Source organism: Scheffersomyces amazonensis, assembly GCF_036850825.1.
Source record: "Scheffersomyces amazonensis strain UFMG-HMD-26.3 chromosome Unknown RJT21scaffold_1, whole genome shotgun sequence".
NCBI classification, from domain to species: Eukaryota; Fungi; Ascomycota; class Pichiomycetes; order Serinales; family Debaryomycetaceae; genus Scheffersomyces; species Scheffersomyces amazonensis.
The window spans coordinates 2,558,272-2,580,031 of NW_027042741.1; the positions used below are offsets into that span (position 1 = coordinate 2,558,272).

The 21,760-nt window shown below is 31.0% G+C and overlaps 11 protein-coding genes across 11 annotated transcripts; 5 read left to right on the plus strand and 6 right to left on the minus strand. All coding sequences in view use genetic code 12, as the record gives it.

Moving 5' to 3' along the window:
• Positions 1-6: 6 nt before the first annotated feature.
• RJT21DRAFT_134233 (ubiquitin-ubiquitin ligase) lies at positions 7-3,288 on the minus strand (the record flags this gene model as incomplete). Its single annotated transcript, XM_064883226.1, has 2 exons — positions 7-3,207; positions 3,271-3,288. The coding sequence occupies 2 exons, from the start codon at positions 3,286-3,288 to the stop codon at positions 7-9; spliced, it is 3,219 nt and encodes a 1,072-aa protein (XP_064741521.1).
• Positions 3,289-3,553: 265 nt separating this feature from the next.
• FGR44 (Fgr44p) lies at positions 3,554-5,511 on the plus strand. The gene has a single exon (XM_064883479.1). The coding sequence runs from the start codon at positions 3,920-3,922 to the stop codon at positions 5,381-5,383; it is 1,464 nt and encodes a 487-aa protein (XP_064741522.1). The 5' UTR covers positions 3,554-3,919; the 3' UTR covers positions 5,384-5,511.
• On the plus strand, positions 5,512-6,283 carry RDI1 (Rdi1p). Its single transcript, XM_064883478.1, has one exon. It carries the CDS (start codon positions 5,641-5,643, stop codon positions 6,247-6,249), a length of 609 nt encoding a protein of 202 aa, XP_064741523.1. The 5' UTR covers positions 5,512-5,640; the 3' UTR covers positions 6,250-6,283.
• RJT21DRAFT_15443 (DNA helicase) lies at positions 6,284-9,013 on the minus strand. The gene has a single exon (XM_064883477.1). The coding sequence runs from the start codon at positions 8,964-8,966 to the stop codon at positions 6,318-6,320; it is 2,649 nt and encodes an 882-aa protein (XP_064741524.1). The 5' UTR covers positions 8,967-9,013; the 3' UTR covers positions 6,284-6,317.
• A 240-nt stretch (positions 9,014-9,253) lies between these two features.
• Positions 9,254-10,909, plus strand: RJT21DRAFT_4730 (uncharacterized protein; the record flags this gene model as incomplete). Its single annotated transcript, XM_064884710.1, has 1 exon — positions 9,254-10,909. The coding sequence occupies one exon, from the start codon at positions 9,254-9,256 to the stop codon at positions 10,907-10,909; it is 1,656 nt and encodes a 551-aa protein (XP_064741525.1).
• Positions 10,910-11,016: 107 nt separating this feature from the next.
• PHB2 (prohibitin subunit) lies at positions 11,017-12,085 on the plus strand. Its single transcript, XM_064883480.1, has one exon. The coding sequence runs from the start codon at positions 11,123-11,125 to the stop codon at positions 12,029-12,031; it is 909 nt and encodes a 302-aa protein (XP_064741526.1). The 5' UTR covers positions 11,017-11,122; the 3' UTR covers positions 12,032-12,085.
• On the minus strand, positions 12,086-13,079 carry PIN3 (Pin3p). The gene has a single exon (XM_064883481.1). The coding sequence runs from the start codon at positions 12,980-12,982 to the stop codon at positions 12,140-12,142; it is 843 nt and encodes a 280-aa protein (XP_064741527.1). The 5' UTR covers positions 12,983-13,079; the 3' UTR covers positions 12,086-12,139.
• Positions 13,080-13,133: 54 nt separating this feature from the next.
• RJT21DRAFT_102143 (uncharacterized protein) lies at positions 13,134-14,758 on the minus strand (the record flags this gene model as incomplete). The annotated part of the gene is made up of 2 exons (XM_064879741.1): positions 13,134-13,777; positions 13,846-14,758. 2 exons carry the CDS (start codon positions 14,756-14,758, stop codon positions 13,176-13,178), a joined length of 1,515 nt encoding a protein of 504 aa, XP_064741528.1. The 3' UTR covers positions 13,134-13,175.
• A 150-nt stretch (positions 14,759-14,908) lies between these two features.
• On the plus strand, positions 14,909-16,489 carry DIE2 (dolichyl-P-Glc:Glc(2)Man(9)GlcNAc(2)-PP-dolichol alpha-1,2- glucosyltransferase). The gene has a single exon (XM_064883483.1). The coding sequence runs from the start codon at positions 15,060-15,062 to the stop codon at positions 16,449-16,451; it is 1,392 nt and encodes a 463-aa protein (XP_064741529.1). The 5' UTR covers positions 14,909-15,059; the 3' UTR covers positions 16,452-16,489.
• SMI1B (Smi1bp) lies at positions 16,490-18,242 on the minus strand. The gene has a single exon (XM_064883482.1). It carries the CDS (start codon positions 18,073-18,075, stop codon positions 16,528-16,530), a length of 1,548 nt encoding a protein of 515 aa, XP_064741530.1. The 5' UTR covers positions 18,076-18,242; the 3' UTR covers positions 16,490-16,527.
• A 729-nt stretch (positions 18,243-18,971) lies between these two features.
• Positions 18,972-20,473, minus strand: YST1 (40S ribosomal protein uS2). The gene is made up of 2 exons (XM_064880855.1): positions 20,319-20,473; positions 18,972-19,827 (listed from the first exon to the last, which is right to left on the minus strand). The coding sequence occupies exons 1-2, from the start codon at positions 20,406-20,408 to the stop codon at positions 19,129-19,131; spliced, it is 789 nt and encodes a 262-aa protein (XP_064741531.1). The 5' UTR covers positions 20,409-20,473; the 3' UTR covers positions 18,972-19,128.
• Between the last annotated feature and the right edge of the window lie 1,287 nt (positions 20,474-21,760).

Consider the following 21,760-nt stretch of genomic DNA (forward strand, 5'->3'; position numbering starts at 1 on the left):
TATTATTTATTCCATATCAACATCTTGTGATACACTAACACTGATTTCTTTTAATCTATCTTGCTTTTTCAGACGTTTGAATTCTTCAATCTTTTCTCTTAATTCAATATCATCTATAACATCATCTAATTTTAATGGCATTCTATTAAATGGATCAGTACTATCACTTAATAAATGAGCTTTAATTGTAGATCTATCAATACTTATCTTAGAACTTGGTAATTTTACTGGATCTTCCATTAATGTATACATTAATGGATCTAAAAATTCATCAGGAATATCTCCTAATTCTAATTCTTCATTTTCTTCAAATAATCTTTGCTTTTCTGATCTTTCTGCTAAATCAATTAAATTTTTAATTATATTATTTTCAATATAAGTTCTAGTAGTTAAAATTCTTTCTGCTCGTTTAAAATAATCAAGATTAAATGATCTACCATCTCTACTAACAGCAATCATAAATTTTTCTTGTTTACTTAAATTACTATAGATTTCACATAAATATGTTAAAATCTTTTTAGGTTCAAAATCATACTTTTCAGGATTACTAACCTTTAATTGAGTACATTTTGGTCCAACCATTATTGATAAATTATAATTTAACATACCTGCTAATCTATCAACAATTTCTGGTAAAACAAATCCTTGAGGTACTTCTTTTGTAAATAATTTAAATAATTCCATAGTTTTATTTGATAATCCCATATAAGATTTAGCTTTCTTTTCACTTGATTCTAATTTTTGTTGTAATTCTTCATCATTACCTAATTCTTCATTCTTTTCTTGACCTTCTAATCTTTTCTTAATTTCTTGTTGATAATCATGAATTAAATTTAATTCATTAAATGTTTCATCTAAAAGATAAGTTGTATCATTTAACATTCTTGCAATAAATCTAATAAAGAAATCAACATTATTTTTAGAATAATCAGTTAATTGACTTCTATAAGCAGGAAATTTCCATAATTCTTCTAAAATAATTGAAATATAATATCTACTATTAAATTTATCATAAAATTGGGATGAAGCTCCTGTCTTCTCAACCATAACATAAAAATCTAATAATGAATATAAAATATTATCAATAACTAATTTATTTGAATTAAAAATTTGTGACATAAATCCTGCTTCACCATTTTGCATTGGTAATGATCCAATAAATAAAACTTCAACTAAATTAGCTTTCATATGAGGATTACCTAATAATTCAGGACATCTTAATAAAATTGTTGTAAATTCTACAAATAATTGTAATTTTTCAAAATTTTGTACTAATGGACAACCTCTAAAATTAGTTGAAAATTTACAATAATTAATTATACCTTCTAATATAAATTCAGGATAATATTTCCATGGTTCAGGAGTTTTTGTTTTAAGAAAATCATGATCATCTAATTGTGATACATTAGTAATATGATAAATTGGTATATTTAATTTTTGTTGAGGATATTTATGATTTGGATCAATTAATTTAGTTATAAATGTTGTTGATCCAACAATAAAATCAAATATTTCTAATTGTAATGGTCTATGACTAAAAATTGCTTGAATTGTATGTTTAGTAATTTGAAAATTATTAAGACCTTTAGTTAACATTGGTAATTGATTACTTAACATTCTTGCCATAGCAGGATTAACTCCTGGTGGTACACGATTATTTTGAATCATTTGAATTCTTTCTTCCATTTGTCTAACTTGATTTTTTAATCTATCATATTGAATATAAATACCTCCCATACCATAATGTAAATAAGCTAAAGTTAAATTAAAACAACTTGATATAAAATTTGGTGCCGATAAATTTTCTTCACTTCTTAATTTATAATATTCATCAGCTTCTTGAATAGTAGAATTTACTCTAGATTCATCATGAATATCAATTAATTTTGTTTTTGCAAAAAAATCAACATCAATCTTATCAATTTTTGAAAATGTTGGATAATCTAAGAATGGCATACTTAACCTTATTAAAATTAAAGAAATATTAAGCATAATTGCATCTGATGGTAATTTTGTTGGATCAGCATGACTACCTCTTCTTAAATGACTTAAATTTATAAATTCAGATAACCAAATTAATAAAGATTCTCGAGTTTCAAGTGATCCTCTTATTAATTTATCAATAATATAAAATAATCTATCAACTAATACTTTATATTCATTTTGTAAAGATTCATAAATATTACCAATTTGAGTCTTAGGAACATTATTAACATTATCAGTAAAATAATATATACCAACTTTATCTAATAAAGGTGATAATCTTAATAAAGGTCCTAATAAAGTTTTATGTTCAAAATCTAAATGTTGACTTCTTGATGGAGGTTGAAATCCTTCAATTTGAGAAAATACACTAGCCACTGGTTTTATATTAACTAAAGTTTCAAAAATTGCAATATAATTTACATAATCTCTTTCAGTAATATTAATACCTCGAAGTTTTGCACTAATATATGGAACAAAAATATTTAAAAAAGTTAATAAAGATTCTTGTTCAATAGATGAATTAATTATATCAATTAAAAATGGAGTTAAATCATCTGATCTTCTTATAAATAAATCAATAGATTGGGCAAGATCATTATTTATAAACATTTCTGGAACTTGAAATGATATAAATCCATACGAAGCAGCAAATTTAATAACTTTATTTAAAATTCCAGTTTTAATTTGATATAATGGAGTCTTTACTGGTAACATTCTTTTGGATCTGAATGCATTATGATAAACATTATATAAATATTCAATAGTAGTTTTATAATGTGATGGAATCCCAATCTCTGATAATATTTCCATAAATATCAGTTCAATACTATCTTCTCCTAATAAATTATCTTCAAGTTCAGCAATTGCTCCTGGTAATACCAATAATCCTCGTGAAGTATGAGTAGGATCAACTGTTGCCATAAATAATACTTCCAACTCTCTTTTAAACCATTCCGAAGTTTGTTCTTGCTCAGATAAGATAGGAGTCTTAACTGGATTAGCTGAAACAACACTAGGATTAGGAGTAGGAACTGAAGTTGGAGTAGATATATGTTCAGGAACCACTACAGGTGTAGATGCAGGAGTTTGAACTGTCTGTGCCAGTGGTGGCAATGACTTTTCAGTCTCCTGAACCTCTTCCTTAGTTTGATCTACAGGCGCACTTCGAGTACTACTGGCTCCACCAAGGGCTGCCAATCTCGCCAACCGTTTAGCTCTTATCTATAAGTAGTTGTTAGTACGCTGAGCATCTGTATACAGGTACACCACTATTACAATACTTACATCATTCTCACTAGACATTTTGGCTGACTTATCAATTGATCTTAACTATAGTACTAAGCATTACAAATCATAGTCTCCATCTTTAGCCTTTTTCTCTGATCGTGAGGGTAGTCGTAGTGAGGGTCCCAAACCGGCAGTGTGCGGCGTGAGGCGTGCGGCTCCCGCACTGATACTGCGGTGCGTTCTTAAGTTCTTTCCCGTTCTGTTCTGTTTTGTTTGTTTGTCTGTCTGTGTCTGTCTGTTGTTTTATTTTGTTTGTTTGTTTGTCTGTTTGTCTGTCTGTCTCGCCTGCAGGCACTTACTTGACTTTGGAAGAAAAGGAAAAATTTGAGTAGATTAGAGGTTGAAGGTTTGCAAAGTTTTATATATAACTAAGTATTTTACAGTAGTTATAGTAACTAGAACGAGTGGGAATCGTATCGAGAGAATCTCCTAATCACAAGTATATAATTTGGTGAAGTTTAGTGGATTTTTTTGGGCTAAATTTACAGCTGATTTCACCATAATACCGATTTTTCAAATACCGAGTCACCATTAACCTCGGGGATTAACCGATCAGTGAAGAGACGTGTGACGGAGAGATTTTTGAGATACTATACTAAAAGGAAGAGAAGAAGCAATAGTAGTTAAAGGTTAAAGTTTGAACATTATGACTGATATTCCAAATTCAATAAAATCGGCCTTAATCAAGCCTCTAGAACGTGTTTATCTATTGCACCTCGAAAAGGATCTATTAACATTTATTAATGATTCCATACTTATTGAAGTAGAGGAAGAACAAGATCAAGAACAAGAACAAGAAAAGGACAATGATAAACCCAAACCTCAATATACCATCAAAGCTCATTACCTTAAGAATTCATACTATCGATTATTAAGTCATCAATTATGTCATTACTATAATCTACAACATTGGAATAATACTCTTAATGAAATCATTGTAACTCCCACAGAAGATTTTGATTATAAAACATTTGTAGCTACTATAGAGAAAGATAAAAATAGTGAAAATGGATTTCAAAAATTATCTGACGTGGTACATAAATATCAACCACCCCCACCTACCAATGGTAATATTCCACAAGTCCCTACCCCTACTACCCCCAAATCAATTATCAAACCCAAACTCATAATAAAGAAACCAAAAACATTTAAACCATCATCTGAAGAGAATAGTGATACATCACAAAATCAAGACACGTTAGATTCAAAAATAGGCAGTACAACACCAGACGATTCTTCAGCTATCACCACTCCCACCGAAGCATCAGATTCATTCAAGATTGAATCGGAGCGAGCTTCGAAGGAAGCTTTGTACTTAAAGGTTAGAGAACAAATTTTTGACGAAGAAGATGAAGGACACGAAGAAGAAGAGGAGGAGGAGGAGGAAGAAGAAGAAGAAGGAGCGGAGGATGGTGAACAGTTTTTAGACGCAGACAATAAATACAATTATAACCATAATGGTAATAGCAGATACAATCCTATCAATCCACCAAATTTCATACCATATATGGCCCCCAATTTACAGATGCAAATGTATGGTAATGGAATATCACCTCCTGCTTTTGTTCCTGGAAGTGCATATTTCCCTCCCACTACCAATTCAGTTCCCATAATGTATCCTGGGAATTTTTACAATCCTACTAATTCTATGATTCCTCCAGGGGGTGGATATTATGGATTCATGGGTCAACCAGGACCACCATACGATAAAGAGACTGAGAGACGACTTTTAAATAATCCATACATTATTATTCCTGGAGACAATACTCATAAGTCCAAGTATAAGGGGCGACAAAATGGAGGGAAAAATGGCTACAATCATTACCACAACGGTCATAACAAATTCTACAATAATAATAACAATAATAATAATTACGGTTACAGTCATAACAATAACAATAACAACAACTCGAACAACCATGCTAACAATAATAACACCAACAACAGTGTCAGTATAAGTAATAATAATAATAATACTCACAACAATACCACCACTACTAATACCACCACCGATACCAATACCAATACCACCACCAACAATACCGATGGTAATGGATACGAAGCCAGTAAATCCAAGAACTTATCGAACAAACCGGCCACCAGTCAATGACATATCAGTAACAGTAACTACTCAACTCTCTACCCTGTGTATATACCATTAGTCTATAGCCGTTTACGACATTCCCTCCACAATAGACGAACATTTTGCGCATACGTAAACAGCCCAGAAAAAAAAAGTCGCTACGACGTGTCTTTTGATCTACGTCACTGTCAACGGACAAGGTCGTGATTGTACTAGTGGAATTGGAATTGGTCAAACACTAGTGAACGATTAGTGAGCGAAAAAATCTTGACATACTCATAGTCATGGCCGATAAGTACGAAGACGACGATTTAGTTCCTGAATCCGTAGAAGGGTACGTGGTTGGAGAAAAGAAAACTGTCGAGGAATATACCAAACTTGATGCCGAAGATGAAAGTTTAGCTAAATGGAAAGCTTCATTAGGATTAACTGCTAATTCCACTCCATATCCAGTTAAAGCTGGAGATCAAAGACGAGTAGTACTTGTAGAAATTGGATTAGAATTCCCAGAACAACAAGAACTTGAACCTATTTTCTTTAATATGGAAGATGCACAGGGTAATACCATTAATAAAGAAATTAAATTTACTATTAAGGAAAAATCAGTATATCAATTAGTATTAAGATTTAGAATTCAAGGAGAAATTATTACTGGATTAAAATATCTTCATTCTGTTAAAAAGGCTGGAATTAGAGTCGATAAGGTTGAAGAACCTTTAGGATCTTATGCTCCTAATACTGTAGAAAATCCTTATTATGAAAGAAGATTTGCTGAAGTTGAAGCCCCTTCTGGATTATTGGCTAGAGGAGGATGTTCAGCCATTACAAAAATCATTGATGATGATAAAACTGTTCATTTAACATTCCCATGGTCTTTCACCATCACTAAGTAGATCAGATCAACTATATAGTATCTATCTATCTATCTATATATAATTAATTAATTAATAGCAAGTACTGCCTACTTCGATTTCCTATTGGGAATATACGGAGGGGCTCTATTATTGGCCAGCTTTTTTATTGTGATTTCTGTATTAGTTGTAGGAGCATACGTTGGAGCTCTTTTAGTTACCACTGGTAATGGTAGAGGAGATTTGAATTGATTACTTTGATTACTTCTACTACTACCACCACTGCTACTCCCATTGGCCAATTTACTTCTCTTGTATAACCCAACAGACCGCTTAGGAACATGCATATTGACACTAGCACTAGTGAATCCCATTACTGGATCAATATGGGTTTCTATATGCTTACCATCCACAAATTCTTCTGTCTTAATAGGAAACTTAACACCTTGAAAATAGGCATCAAATCTTGAATGTAATAAGCGATTGAATGTATTAATACAGAACCCTTGAGCAGTTGGTGCAGTTGGTGTAGTTTGTCCTATAATTCCATATAACTTCACTAAAGATTGCCAATCATTAAACGCTTCTTGAGTATCTTTAATCATTTTATTATTGTTTAATTTATCAATGAACCGAGAAACTTTATCTATGGATCTACCATAGAATCCTCCTCCCGAAGTAGTGTATGATGATAAATACAATAATGCTCTTGCTCTTGTGGTGGCCACATAAAAGCATCGTCTTTCTTCATCAATAGCTTCTTCACCTCCCAGAGATATAGCAAAACTAGCAGGAAGTAAACCTTCAGATAATCCAGGTACAAATACAATAGGCCATTCTAATCCTTTAGAACCATGAATAGTTGAAATTGAAACTTTCCCCTTAGCCTTATCTTCTACTGAAGTAGCCGTTTCAGTTTCATATAATCCAATAGATTCAATAAATCTTGATAAATAACTTTGATTGACCAGAGTAATATCTTCTTCTGTACCTCCAATATATAATGGCATCTCCATCTCTTGAGGTATAAAGGAACAGAATTGCTTTTCTACTTCCATCATATTCAATGTCTGATTCTCTTGTTCTTCATACTCTTTACTAAGACCCGATCTTGCAACAACAAATTTGAAAAATTTACTGAGCATATCTTGTCGTTTGTCTAAGGAAACCTTTTCAATACTCAAATATTCATCGATTTCATCCATCATCTTTCGAGACTCTTCCAAAAAGGTAAGGAAAGTTGTGAGTGTTGGTTTATTCTTGGTTGTTAGCTTGACCCCTTTAATTTCTCCTGATACAAGTCCCTTTAACGTATCATGAATACTTATCCCAGTAGTGGCAGCTTCTCTAGCAGCTACTGACAGGATTGACTCAAGAGTCTTCTCTCCCAATCCTCGTTTAGGAAAGTTTAATGATCTAATAAAGGCAACTCTATCATTATCATGGGCAATAATTCTCAAGTAATCTATAATTGCTACAACTTCTGGTCTCTCCCAAAATGCTCGACCTCTAACCATAACATAAGGAATTCTTCTTCTAACCAATTCATTTTCAATTGATCTTGTTTGATATGCTGCTCTGACTAATATGGCAATATCTGAACATTTAAACGGTGATTCTGGTAATGCTAATATATGTTGAATATGATATGATATCCATGAAGCTTCTTCATCGGAGGATTTCAAATTCTTATATACGGGTTTGAAACTTGTAGTTAATTGAGAATTCAATGTCTTCTGTATACGCTTCTGTTGTTGACGCATAACTGTCTCTGAAAGACTAAGAATATCCGATGTAGATCTATAGTTTTCTATTAAATGAATAGCCTTACATGATTTACCATATTTTAATTTATAGTAATCATTCATCTTTTCAAAATTAATGGCTTGGGCATCTCGGAATCCATAAATACTTTGATCTGGATCTCCTACAATAGTAACATTATTCTGATATTTCGGATTAGTAGGATGTCCTCGAGCAAAATTGTACATCAATTGTAATTGGATTTCATTGGAATCCTGAAATTCATCCACAAGGACATGCTCAATAAAGTTTAATACTGGATAATGACTAATTAATTCTAAACATCTTAACAAACAATCATCAAAGTCTAGAAGTAAATGTTCTTGTAATCGGGTTTGATACTTACCATAGAATAAAGCCAAGACTCGACTTGAGTCTCCCACCTTATGGTAGTTTTCATATGATAATCCAGATGACTTCAATTTTGATATTTGTCTCTTGATTTTCTTTATATCATACTTTTGATCTTTAGGATTTTGTAACGGTACTTTCTCCTCTTCAGGCATAGACGCTAACAAATCAAGATCTCCTCTATTTAATGTATCTACAATTTCTTTTAATAATTGATTAGAATCTCTTTCATCGGCTATATTATAATCAGCAATTCCAATCTTCTTTCCATACATTTTAATGATTCTAAAGCATATACTATGAAAAGTTCCAATCAATAATTTAGATAAATCTACAGCTTGTCCCTCCAATAATGTCTCTAATCTTTCTATCATTTCTGCCGCTGCCTTCTTGGTAAATGTGGTAACAATGATATGTTGTGGACTTATCCCTTCATGTAAAAGTAAATAGGCAACTCTTGATGTTAATACTTTAGTCTTACCTGTTCCGGGTCCAGCAATGATTTGCAACCTCCCATTATAGGGTGCAATTACTGCTTCCTTTTGGTTATGATTAAGTCCTTCGAGGATTCGACTCACTATAGTCTCATGATCAAGTCCCGACATCTCTTAATATGATACCTTCAAAACTGCCGGAGTTATATTGATTTTTCACTTATAACTTATACTGTTTAAGTATTGTTTATATACCGGCACTCATCAAAAAATAGTAAACAGAATATCGGACTTAACTAATTAGGCTTAAGTAATCAGTAAGAAATATAATACACTACACTATAGTACACTAAACTAACTATGGAAGGATGTTAGTAAAACATCTACAATGCATACTCCCACTACTATGTATGCTACTACTATTACCAGTAACAAATGGGTTAGAGAACTGGCCTAATATGACTACAGTAATGCAAATAGCCATGAGAACTCAAAGAGATGTATCGAAACCAATACCCATTAATCAACTAACTAAACCAGGAATATCTTTAAATAGTTTAGTATTTGAAGGAGATGGATATGTTATGGATGCATTAGATGATGTAGCTACATTATTACGAGTAGGAATGAAGACATTTATGATAGATTTATATTGGAATGAATTTACTAGTATATGGCAATTATGTCCAGCTCCATTCCCCAGTAATATTACTGATGTAAATGCTACTGTTGATTTAAGTTGGAATACTCTTCAATATACTTGTCAACCTACTTTAACTATAGAAAAATTAATGCAAGTATTTAATAATTATATTGTGGCAACTAATACAAATATGAATGTTGATTTAATTGAAATATTAATCAATTTAAAATCAATTCAATCAAAGAGAACCAATACTACTCTATATTCCAATTCAATGTTAAATCAAATGGGTAATTCTACTTTGAATAGTACCATTTCTAGTTTGGGATCATATGTTTTCACTCCAAATGATTTTCATAATTATCAAGAAAATCTTCAAATAAATCAATATCTGAACTTTTATAATAGTACATCTACTATACTACCGTCTTTAAGTACTGTTTTACTTTCAGATTTTAGAAGAATTTTAGTTAATGTTGTATCTAATGAATTAGTTAATTCAACAAGAAAATATGAAATATCTTCTGAAGATACTTCAGTAATTTTCTTTCTGGGAATATCAGTAAATACTACAATTTTAGATAATAATGATGATACAATAAAGAGTTGTGAAAATATTGCACCTTATGGTCTTAATAGTTCTGATAGTATTGAATTTTTTGATGAACTTGCCTTAAATACTAATTTTCAATATGTTATTGATAATGATGCATATCCATTTACAAATGAAACTTATCAACAATTTATAAGATGTGGAAATACTCCAATATTAAATTCAACTTATTATGATTTTAGTTTAGAAGCAACTGATTATTTAGGAGAAATTGTTAATAATTTCTTACCAATTAGTTTTTGGTCTTGGGCTCCAGGTGAACCATCATCATATAATTCTAATATTAATGATACCCATTCTCAATTAGGTAATCTCACATCTGATTTTGAAGGTTCTCAATTAGCTTATAAATGTGTAGTATTTGATAAAGATGGTTGGAGAGTTGATAATTGTTATAGATCATATCAATATGCTTGTCAAAATTTACATTCACCAAACGATTGGATTATACCAAAAGATAGTCGAAAAGAATATTTTCAAGCCTATAAAGAATCATGTCCTAATGGATATATATTACTGTTACCAATGCTGAGTATTGAACTGGCATCATTAAGTGATGCTATTGAAGATCAAAATGCTACATATCCAATTTGGATAGATCTTAATGATATTACAGTTGCTGGATGTTTTGTTTCAGGAGGTCCTTATGCTGATTGTCCTTATCAAAAAACAGTTAGTGAAGCTAGATTGGTAAGATTAATTGCTCCAAGTTTTATTGTTGCAGTATTAGTATTGTTTATGATAATAATAGAGAAAATCTTTAGAGTAAATCCTATTCAAACTAATAGAAAGAGATACTGGAAGCGTGTGGTACAAGAATATAATGAAAAACATGGATTTGAAGGTGTACCTTCATAAGTTTAGTTTAAATAGGAGGATGTATATAGGGTTTAATAAATTTGGGACAGACATAATGTCGTAGAAAGTATGACTTACGACTCGAGCACTGGGCTGTCGCTCTCGCCCACGACATTGCGAACTAAGACCCAAAATTGAAATTTTGCGAGTAATCTTTAATGACCAAAGACGGAGGCAATAGTAGTGTCATAATCATTATACAGTACCAATAAGATGAGTGAACAGAATTGGAGAAATCTCTCCAACGAGTTAAAGCGTCGTGCCGAACAAGCCAGAACCAATGGAAGTGGATCTCCTAGATCTCCTCTTAGACTCTTTACCGGAATTGGAGGACTTTTAGTTCTTGGAGGGGTATCAATGTTTGCTCAAAATGCATTATTTAATGTTGATGGTGGTCAAAGAGCTATAATATATTCACGTATTGGAGGTGTTCAACCAACCATTTATCCAGAAGGTACTCATCTTGTTTTACCATGGTTTCAAAGACCTATTGTTTATGATGTAAGAGCTAAACCAAGAAATGTTGCTTCATTAACTGGTACAAAAGATTTACAAATGGTTAATATTACTTGTAGAGTATTATTTAAACCAGATATTCAACAATTACCTAATATATATAGAACTTTAGGTAGAGATTATGATGAAAAAGTTTTACCATCAATTGTTAATGAAGTACTTAAATCAGTTGTTGCTCAATTTAATGCATCTCAATTAATTACTCAAAGAGAAAAGGTTTCAAGATTAGTTAAAGAAAATTTAATTCGTCGTGCTAGTAAATTTAATATTTTATTAGATGATGTTTCATTAACATTTATGACATTCTCTCCAGAATTTAGTGCTGCAGTTGAAGCTAAACAAATTGCTCAACAAGATGCTCAAAGAGCAGCTTTTGTAGTTGATAAAGCTATTCAAGAAAAGCAACAATTAGTTGTTAAAGCATCTGGTGAAGCTAAATCAGCTGAATTAATCGGTGAAGCTATTAAGAAATCTAAAGATTATGTTGAATTAAAGAGATTAGATACTGCTAAAGAAATTGCCACTATTTTAGCTTCATCTCCAAACAGAATCTTATTAGATAATGATACTTTATTATTAAACACTGTGACTGATTCACGTAAATAAGTGATTTACAAAACCACATGAAAAATCCATTTGTACATAGTATATAAAACTCAAAATAGTTTATATTTTAATTCTAAAAACAATACACATGTATACTCATCGATATTCTTAAAAGATTGAATTTACAAGATCTGAACCAATTGTAGCACCAGCACCAAATATAGCTGCATTACCCAATTTACTACCGAATTTCTTGAACATTTCTGATCCGTGACCTTGTTGTTGTGGTTGCTGCTGTTGTTGTGGTTGTGGTTGAAATTCTTGAGGTTGTTGGGGTGGATAATAGTTGGCAGATGGTGGTGGATATTGAGAATAACCACCATAAGATGGTTGCTGAGAAAGTGGCTGTTGTGGTGGACCTCCATATGGTGATAAGGAACTTCCTTGAGGTGCTGGAGGTGCAACACGAGTATCAAAATTAGATTCATAATCTTCTTTAGATATTTTAGTTACATAATTTGAAGGAAACACACCAGTTGCTTTCTCAGGATCTGAACCCTTTCTGTACCCTCTCCACCAATCAGGAGATAAATGTTCTACAACTGCAATCTTATCATCTTTATTTAATCCTAAATCTTCCTTTTGTTGAGGAGGGAAATCATATAATACTTTAACAAATTCAATAACTGATTTGGTTGGGGCTGGTGCGGGGGGATATGAAGGTGGTGGAACATGTTCATGATCTTGAGTTTGAGATTGAGATTGATTTATTGATCCATTAAGATCAGTTTTAGAAAGCTGATCAGCCAATTTATCAGTTTCTTGTTTGTTTGAAATATTGCTAATTCCTAATTTGTCAACTCCCCATGGTTTATCATCCTTTTGATATTTAGTGGGGATAGACGAAAGTAATTTGTCATATAATTGTTCGGTGATTACTTCCGAATCTCTTAAGAACTCAAGTTCAGTTCTTATGGTCGTTAAAGAACGGTTAATTAATGGTGCTGACATGGCGTATATAGACAAAGTAAAAAAAGAGAGATAGATATATTACTAAGAACAAGAGCTGTCAATCTCAAATGATCTTTAGTGGCAGTGCCCTCGTAAGATACTATTGCACCCTGTTCTATGCACACCCCTATCAAATTCAAAAATTTCACTCATTTTTTAGGAAACTGGTATCACGTAGCACGTTTCACGTTTCTTATCTTAGCAAATCATTTAAGGAACCTACACCTTCTTGATAATCGATCAAGGAACTACCAAACGTTCCTGAACCCTTTAATTGTATAGTTGTTGCTACTTCATGAGATTTTTCCCATAATTTATAAATTCTTACTGTAGAATCATTGGCTGCAACACATATACTACAGAAGTCAGGACTGCATGATGAACTAAGTATTCTTAAATTAGGTATTGATGGAACTTCAACTATTGGTTTCATTAATGGATATGAATAAATATATAATAATGAAGATTTATTATCACTACCAAATCCAAAAGTTGCAGCAATTTCTTTTCTATATTTTGACCATATTAATGACGTAATCTGTCCATGAGTTGCAACTTCATTTAACTTGGTACCACTTTTAGTATGCCAAAATCTAATTTTTCTATCTTTACTTCCACCACCAGTGGCTAATAATGAATTGGTCCATGGACAGAAAGCAATGGCTTTGACCGCAGCATTATGTGGAAGTACATACTTTAATTGTGTAGATAAATTGCAATTAATATCCCATATTGAACAACAATTATCATTTGCTCCTACAGCTAATTGAGAATTGTCATTATTAAGAGCAAGACCTAAACCTAAAAGTTAATAAATTTTGTTCTGAAACAAAGTTAAGTAATATTAATATAGTATATCTTACCACATATTTGTTGCTGATGACATTTAAAACAATTCCTTTCGATTATTTCTGTACCAAGGAAATGCCGTTGAATTTCAAATATATGAACTTCTCCTAATTCATTTCCTGCAAGGAATCGAAGACCACTAGAGAACCATTCGATACAGAAAATACACTTGCCTTGAACATTATGAGTTGTGACAACTATATTCTCTGGTTGTTTAATAATATATAAGTACCCTCTTGCATTTGCTATTACTATCAAATCATCTTTGGAACAAGATACCGCTGTAATTAAAGATTGGGAATCTAGTTGAATTTGTTCTACCTCATTATCTGTAGCCCACAAATAAGTAGTCGTACCTAATCCAACGGCCACTTTATTCGTCTTACTGGACCAACTTATTAAATTGGAATAAAAATCATTTCTTAGTCCTGGAGCTTGTAAGATATCTGTTGCAACTATAGTTTTGGGTGATTTAGACTTATTTGTTCTCTTGATATCTGGAGAAGTAGCTAATGCCTGAATCAAATCCTGAGAGGATGCGCTAGATAGTAAAGGTCCAGCTATACTTATTGAACTATTACTCTTCGATAGCTTTCGTAAGGGAGATTTCAGTCGTTTGTTACTAGGAGTAGGGGAATCAAATTGGAATACTTTACCTCTACTATCAAATCCCAAAGCATCAGCTATACTTTCTTGTAGTGAATCAGTAGGAGATAAGTTATTGAGTTTAGGAATATTGTTTGATGGTGACGGTGTACTTAAGATATTATCACCAGAATTATTTAGGCTATAGAAGGAGTCATCTCTAAATGAAAGGTCGGCGGTTTCATTTTGAAGGGGAGGTGTGCTGACATTATTTGTGCCATCATTATTTCTATATGCCAGTGACGAACTTGAGCTGGGTATAAATCTATTACCAAGTTCCATATCAATTAACACCAAACTTTATGAAGATACTCTACCAATTAAGGATAAAACTGATTTTCAATATTGAATTTCTAAATGATTTAAATAAAGCTTAGTAACTTTAATTCCGTATTACCCACTAAGTAGATCCCCGCTATATTGTCAACAGTCAATGCTTTAAATCACTGGTTTCTAACAAATGAGCTATGGTCGGTAAAGTTTGCAGCATTTTTCACAGCAACATATTTTCGGAGCAAAAATATTTGGCCCGCGAATCTTAACAGGTAGTAATTAACAGGGTTTACTTAATAAGGTAAATGCTATGCCGTTGATAGTGGCAGATACTGCACCTGTAATGGTCCAATTGGGGTTGAAATATTTAGCTATTATATTATTTGTTATATTTGCTGGTTATGTTCGACATTTAGTAACAATTTATGTTCAAGATCCGTATATTGATGAGATTTTCCATTTACGACAATGTCAAAAGTATCTAGACTATAAATTTTATGAATGGGATGATAAGATCACTACTCCACCAGGATTATACTTATTAGGATTTATATACTCCAAAGTGATAGAAATATTATCATTTAAACAATTGAATAATAATTATGAAATATTAAGATCATTAAATTTAGTAGGTGGATTATTTATATTACCTATAATTGTTAGAACATTTAAGAAATCATTTGATAATCAATTATGGACAATTAATTTAATTTCTCAACCATTATTATTTACTTATTATTTTTTATTCTATACGGATGTTTGGTCAACTATTCTTATTTTAGGATCTTTATCCTTAGTAATTAATAAACCTCATACAATTGGAAAAGTATATTTAAGTGCATTACTTGTATTCTTCAGTTTATGGTTTAGACAAACAAATATAGTATGGTCAGCCTTTATTGTTTCAGTGTTGATAGATAGAAGTATCTTATTAAAAAGAAATGAACATATCAATTCCATAACGAGAATCATAAAATTCATAATCCAAACTATTAAGGATTGGATAAAGATAATTCCATTCATAATTAATTTTGTATTATTTATTATATTTATTAAAATTAATGGTGGTATTACCTTTGGTGATAAGGAGAATCATGAAGTTAATTTCCATGTAGTACAAGTATTCTATTGCTTTGTATTTACGATATTCTTTACTTGGCCTGTTTGGTTATCATCCCGTATAATTATTAAATATATCAAGTTCCTTATTATTAACAATTATGGATTAAATATAGTTTTTAATGCCTTAGCATTATACATCATTAAATATATCATTGATAACTTCACAGTAATACATCCATTTTTATTGGCTGATAATCGTCATTATACATTCTATATCTTCAAGAGATTAATCAGTCATAAATATAGTCAATTTATTACTATTCCATTATATCATTTCTCATCTTTTATTATAGTTACTGCATTGTTAGAATCTAAAAGGATTAAATTATCCTTCATTACTATCATATCATATTTCATAGCAATATTATTAACAATTGTTCCATCTCCATTATTTGAACCAAGATATTATATCTTACCAGTAATAATATTTCGACTTTTCATTCTGCCAGGTTCAAGACAAAGACATTTTAGAGAATTCTTATGGTTAAATACTATCAATATTATAACAGCCTATATATTCTTTACATATGAATTCACCTGGGCAAGTGAGCCAGGAATTATTCAAAGAATAATATGGTAAAAATCAAATCTAATAATAAATACATATATACTCTAAATCAGAAGAACTAAATAATACCCAATAAATTCCAACCCAATTACACATCTCTATCAGCAAACTTTTGAATGTTAGCTAATGTCGGAATGGTATTTTCATTTACAAAATGATCATCATCAACGATATCTTCATCATTTTCAATATTATCATCTTCATCTTCATCATCATCTTCCAACTCAAGTTGATTAACTAATGGACTTCTTCTAGATGGTTTAGTAGAATTAATACTTTTTGATTTTAATATATTGGATTTAATTGGAGATTTTGAAGGAGGAGTAGGGGTTGACTTATTTTTATTTAAATTTTCATCAATTTCATCAATTACAGTCAAATTATCATTAATAAATGAATCAATTGAATTATAATTACTTGATAAATTTAAAATAGATCCATTAGTTAAATTCAATTCATTTATTAAATTAGAAACTTCCTTTGATAAAGGTATATCATCAGAATTTTGTAATGAACAAGTCCATTTCTTAACAGTTCTTGCCTTTAAAACATCAAAATAAGGAATTTCTCTTTTACTAAATTTATCAATAAATACTAAATCACCTTCTTCACCAACAAATAAATCACTATCATTATTTCTTTTATTATATTTTAAATCCCAATTCCCACTTTCTAAATCATTAGCAAAAATTAATAAGAAATCTCCCCAATTATCAGCAATTTTAAATTTAAAATCAAATTCTCTTCCAAATAATATAACTTGACCCCAATTTCCTGATCCATTTGGAGGAGGTGATAAATCAATTCCAATATAATTTCCAACTTCATCAGTAATTAATGGAATCCACATTGGATGAGCAAAAGTTTCATGAATTGATCCTGGCGGTATACATCTTTGTTGTTGAGATACTATAGATGATTTATTATTACCAGAACTAGTAATAGTTGTACTTGAAGTTGCTGATAATGAATCAACTATATCTATTGAAGTCTTTGTAGATGAAGTTTCAGTTTCACTACCACTTAATTTTTTAGATATTTGATTATCATTAGCATGAGTTAATTTCAATTTTGATAATTCATTTAATTTATTAGATTGCTTTAATTGACTTAATTCATTATGTAATATTTCTGCAACTTTTCTCCAATTTTCAGTTACACCAACAATTTCATCTAAAGTCATTAATTTTAATCCAAAAATTAATCCACTAATATCATTATCATTATTTCCAATAGTTGATTGACCATCAGTTAATTTAAAAAATTCAATAACACTTTGAGGTAATTTAATTTTTAAATCTTTTTGAAAATCATTTAAATCAGAATTTGTACATTTATCTTGTAAAGTCTTTGCAAGATCAGGTGAATTTTTATCTAACCAATTTTTTATATGTCTCCAAGCTAATTTAACTTCATGAACTCCTTCTAATGTAGATTTATTATAAAAATTACCATCTAAATCATTATCATCTACAATTAATGCTTGAACTGATTGATTATGATGAGAATATAAAAGATTATTTTCAGAATCTGGTTTATTAACTCTATTAAAAGATTTACTAGAATCATAATCGGAATATTTATCGTTGGTTGTCAACGAATAAAAGAATTCTTGAAACTTTTGCCCTAGAGTCATTATTATTTTATACTAATATTATATTATTAATTTATATATTTATTTGTTAGTACAAGGGTGTCTGTAACAGATCCCAATCTTACCCAACTAGGTTATGTTATCAACTGTTAAGTTGTTATAATTTTTCTATTCGCTTGTAGTGGTTTTGTTTTGGAATTTAAACGTTTTTGTTCGTCTTCAAAACTTTACGCGTTACGCTTCTCAACGATGGGGGGCTTATTCAAGTTAGTTCAATTTCAGACAAGTCACATACAAAGACTAAGAATACACTAGCATAGTTAAGATTGGATATAAATATAAAAATGAATAGAGATAAATAGTAATAAGAATAAAATTAAATATAACCCGGGCATGAAGTGTAAGTTCTATTGTATTTAAAAGTAAGCACACGATAAACCGGGTCCGTTGATATGGGATGAACCAACATTAGTAAAAACAAAACGATATCCTCAAAACAAAAGTAGAAAATTGAAAGTTTCCATCGATGGCAAAATCGATTCAAAGAAAACCCTCGAATCAAAGCCAGAAACATTCTTAAAAAGGGGGGCACTGAAATGATATCTATTCATGATATTTAAACGATGAACTTCAGAACGAAATTCGGTGTTTAAAAGGTATGAACCACAATTCACAGTAAACTGTTTCAAGCGAGCGATACCACCAGCTAGGATGGTTTTGATTTTGTTAAGTCACTATCCGTTGGTAATCAAATAATACTTTTTAAAAGGAATAATCAAATGTATTACCATACATTTTGTATGGAAAAACTTTTCTTTAACCAAAGAGCTCAGGTATGATTCCGGGTAACAAAACATCTGAAAAATTGTGTAGAACTGTTAGTTTAACTAAGGTATATTAAACTAAATTTAATATTAATTAACTTACTACAATAAATGTCATATAATTATAATTACTTTATAGATCTTTTTAATATATATTATAAATGGCTTGATGATCCTATATTAAGAGAAATAATAGAACATTATTTTTATTTATATAAATGAACATGGAATGAAGGAGGGGGGGAAAGGGTTAGTACTAAATTTACAACATTTACCAGTTAGAAGCAGCAGCATCTTCAACAGCTGGGGTAGCACCAGAATCAGCCCAGTCAACTTCTTCGGTTTCACCGGTCCATTCAGTTTCAGCTTCAACAGGTTCAGCTTCTTCAGTTTCTTCAGTAGCCTTAGATTCTTCTAAAGCATGTTGTTCAATTTCTTCTGGGTCTCTGTAGAAGTATAAATCTGGCATAACAGACCATTCAGTAGTTCTGTCTGGGATGATACCTCTTAATCTTAAGACTTCTCTAGCAATTAACCACCAGATTAAACCAATAGAGTGTTTACCTTTGTTGTTACATGGGATAGCAACATCAACGTATTCAGATGGAGAATCCATATCAGTTAAAGCAATAACTGGAATGTTAACATAAGATGATTCTTTGATGGCTTGAGCATCACTTCTTGGATCAGTAACAACAACTAATCTTGGTTCTTTGAAAGAACGGGTGATATAGTTAGTAAAGTTACCTGGAGTGAATCTACCAGCAATAGCGGTAGCACCAGTGTGAGAAGCGAATTTTAAGACGGCTCTTTGACCAAAGGTTCTAGAAGAAACAACAGCAACATCAGATGGGGTTGGGATAGCAGCAATGATTCTGGCAGCTAAGACAATTTTTTCCCAAGTCTTACCAATGTTAATGATGTTAACACCATCTGGTCTGGTCTTGTAGACGTATGGTTTGTTGTGAACCTAGAATAATTGTTAGTATATATTGGTTATTTATTTATGAGACACATGAATTGTAAGAAAGTGAATATTAAGTTAAATTAATCTTCTATTATGCTGATTATAATATAGTAATTAGTGAGGATATTGTTACAGATCTATTCAAATTGTAGTAGTGAGTGAATAGATGATTGGACATATTTGATTATGGGTATTTGTATGATATTATTCTTTATTGGATCTACAATATTTGAATTCGTAGTAGTTATCATTGATATTGATTTAATGTGTTGAAGATAATTTTTCAATATTTTCACGGGTTTGATCTTGAAGGTTTGAACACTTGGGTCTTTCAAAAGTTTAGAACCTGACGGCTCTTGATTCTTTTTCAATCCCACTTTAATACTTATATGATTCTACATTTCGTGAATTACTCATTCCCAACCTGAAAATGGTGAACATGGAATCCTCTTTCTTTTTCAATGTGTCTTTCATAATCAATCAGTAAAACATACTTGAACGTTCTTAGAACCTAAGTGAACGTTAGCAGCTAATAATAATTTAGCATCTTCAGGAGTCAAGTCAAAGGAAGCTGGTAATGACATCTTTCTTAATTCTTAATATCTATGTCCTTTCTCTAGTTATTCAACAATATAAAGAAAGAAATTTTAATGAACCAACTTTTTTTTTTACTAGCTGCTGCTGCGCTGTAGCTGAAAATTTTTTGTTACTATGGGAGAAATTGTTAGTGGAGTTGATTGATTACTGCGGCTTGGATCTAGAGTGCGAACCCCATAGTTAAGAATTTATAGTAATACTCCTTAGTAGTTTTGAGTGCGTAGGAAAAGAGATCGTTTATCTTAACTATGGGTGAACATGTATACAGGAAAATGAGACTATTAGCCGAATCACGTGAAAATACAAACAAATAGGTGTATAACCCTAAGCTATTTATGTGTAGATTTTGTGCCGTCTCCTCAGACTGGAAATGTTCATTGACCGGAATTGTTTTATAACTAAAAAGAACGAAATGAAGATATATATGGACTATATAATCCTTTCCGATGGAAACCAGTTATAGGTTATAAAATAACTATATTTGAAAATTTGTTTTATTATAAAAGATTAAACTTTCATATTCGTTTCTGTCTACGTACTACATCTATGGCCCAAAGTAAATTAAACAAATCTTTCTTTTCACAACTCTTGGTTATTACTTCAAGCAACCATTATGGTTCTCTAGGTTGTCTACTGTAAACAGAGTTAATTGTGTATGAGATTTCAATTTTGGACGAATGAATTGATTCAAGTGGTTTATAATTTGAATTAAAATTTAAATTCCATCAGCCAAGGATTACAACCTAGCACCTACTTTAGGTGATTTAGGCATGGTAATATACACGATACCACTTATTCTGTTCATTCTTAAACATAAAAGGTAAAAATCTATTTTATCTAATTCAATTACTTATGTAACGATCCTTCTTCGCTATTTTTTTGCAGCTGCAGCTTAGAGGGGCAGGAAAAAAAATACATCAAGAAAAGAATGAAATCGGTATTTCGCCACAGACACGACCAAATTTATCTGATATAACAGCATTTTGACTAATACTAAATGCCCATTTCATTACTTTCGATTTATATAAATAGGGATATTATTCCAGGTATAGCTATTATATGTCGGTCCAGTCTAACAAAATCTAAAATACGTAAATATTCTAAATAAAACAGTAACAGCAGTTCAGTGCTGTATGTAGGTTAATTATTCTGTTTCACAATAAATACAAACTTCTTATAATAAAATTAACTATATCCCAAATTGCAAGTCATTATAAAAATAGCTTCATGAAACTTAAGAAACTTCCTTGTGAAAACATTATAGACCTGTTTTATGGTAGAATCCTGGATTATTATCATGATCCTGTATGTATCTGTGTCTATCTGTATCTATACCTAA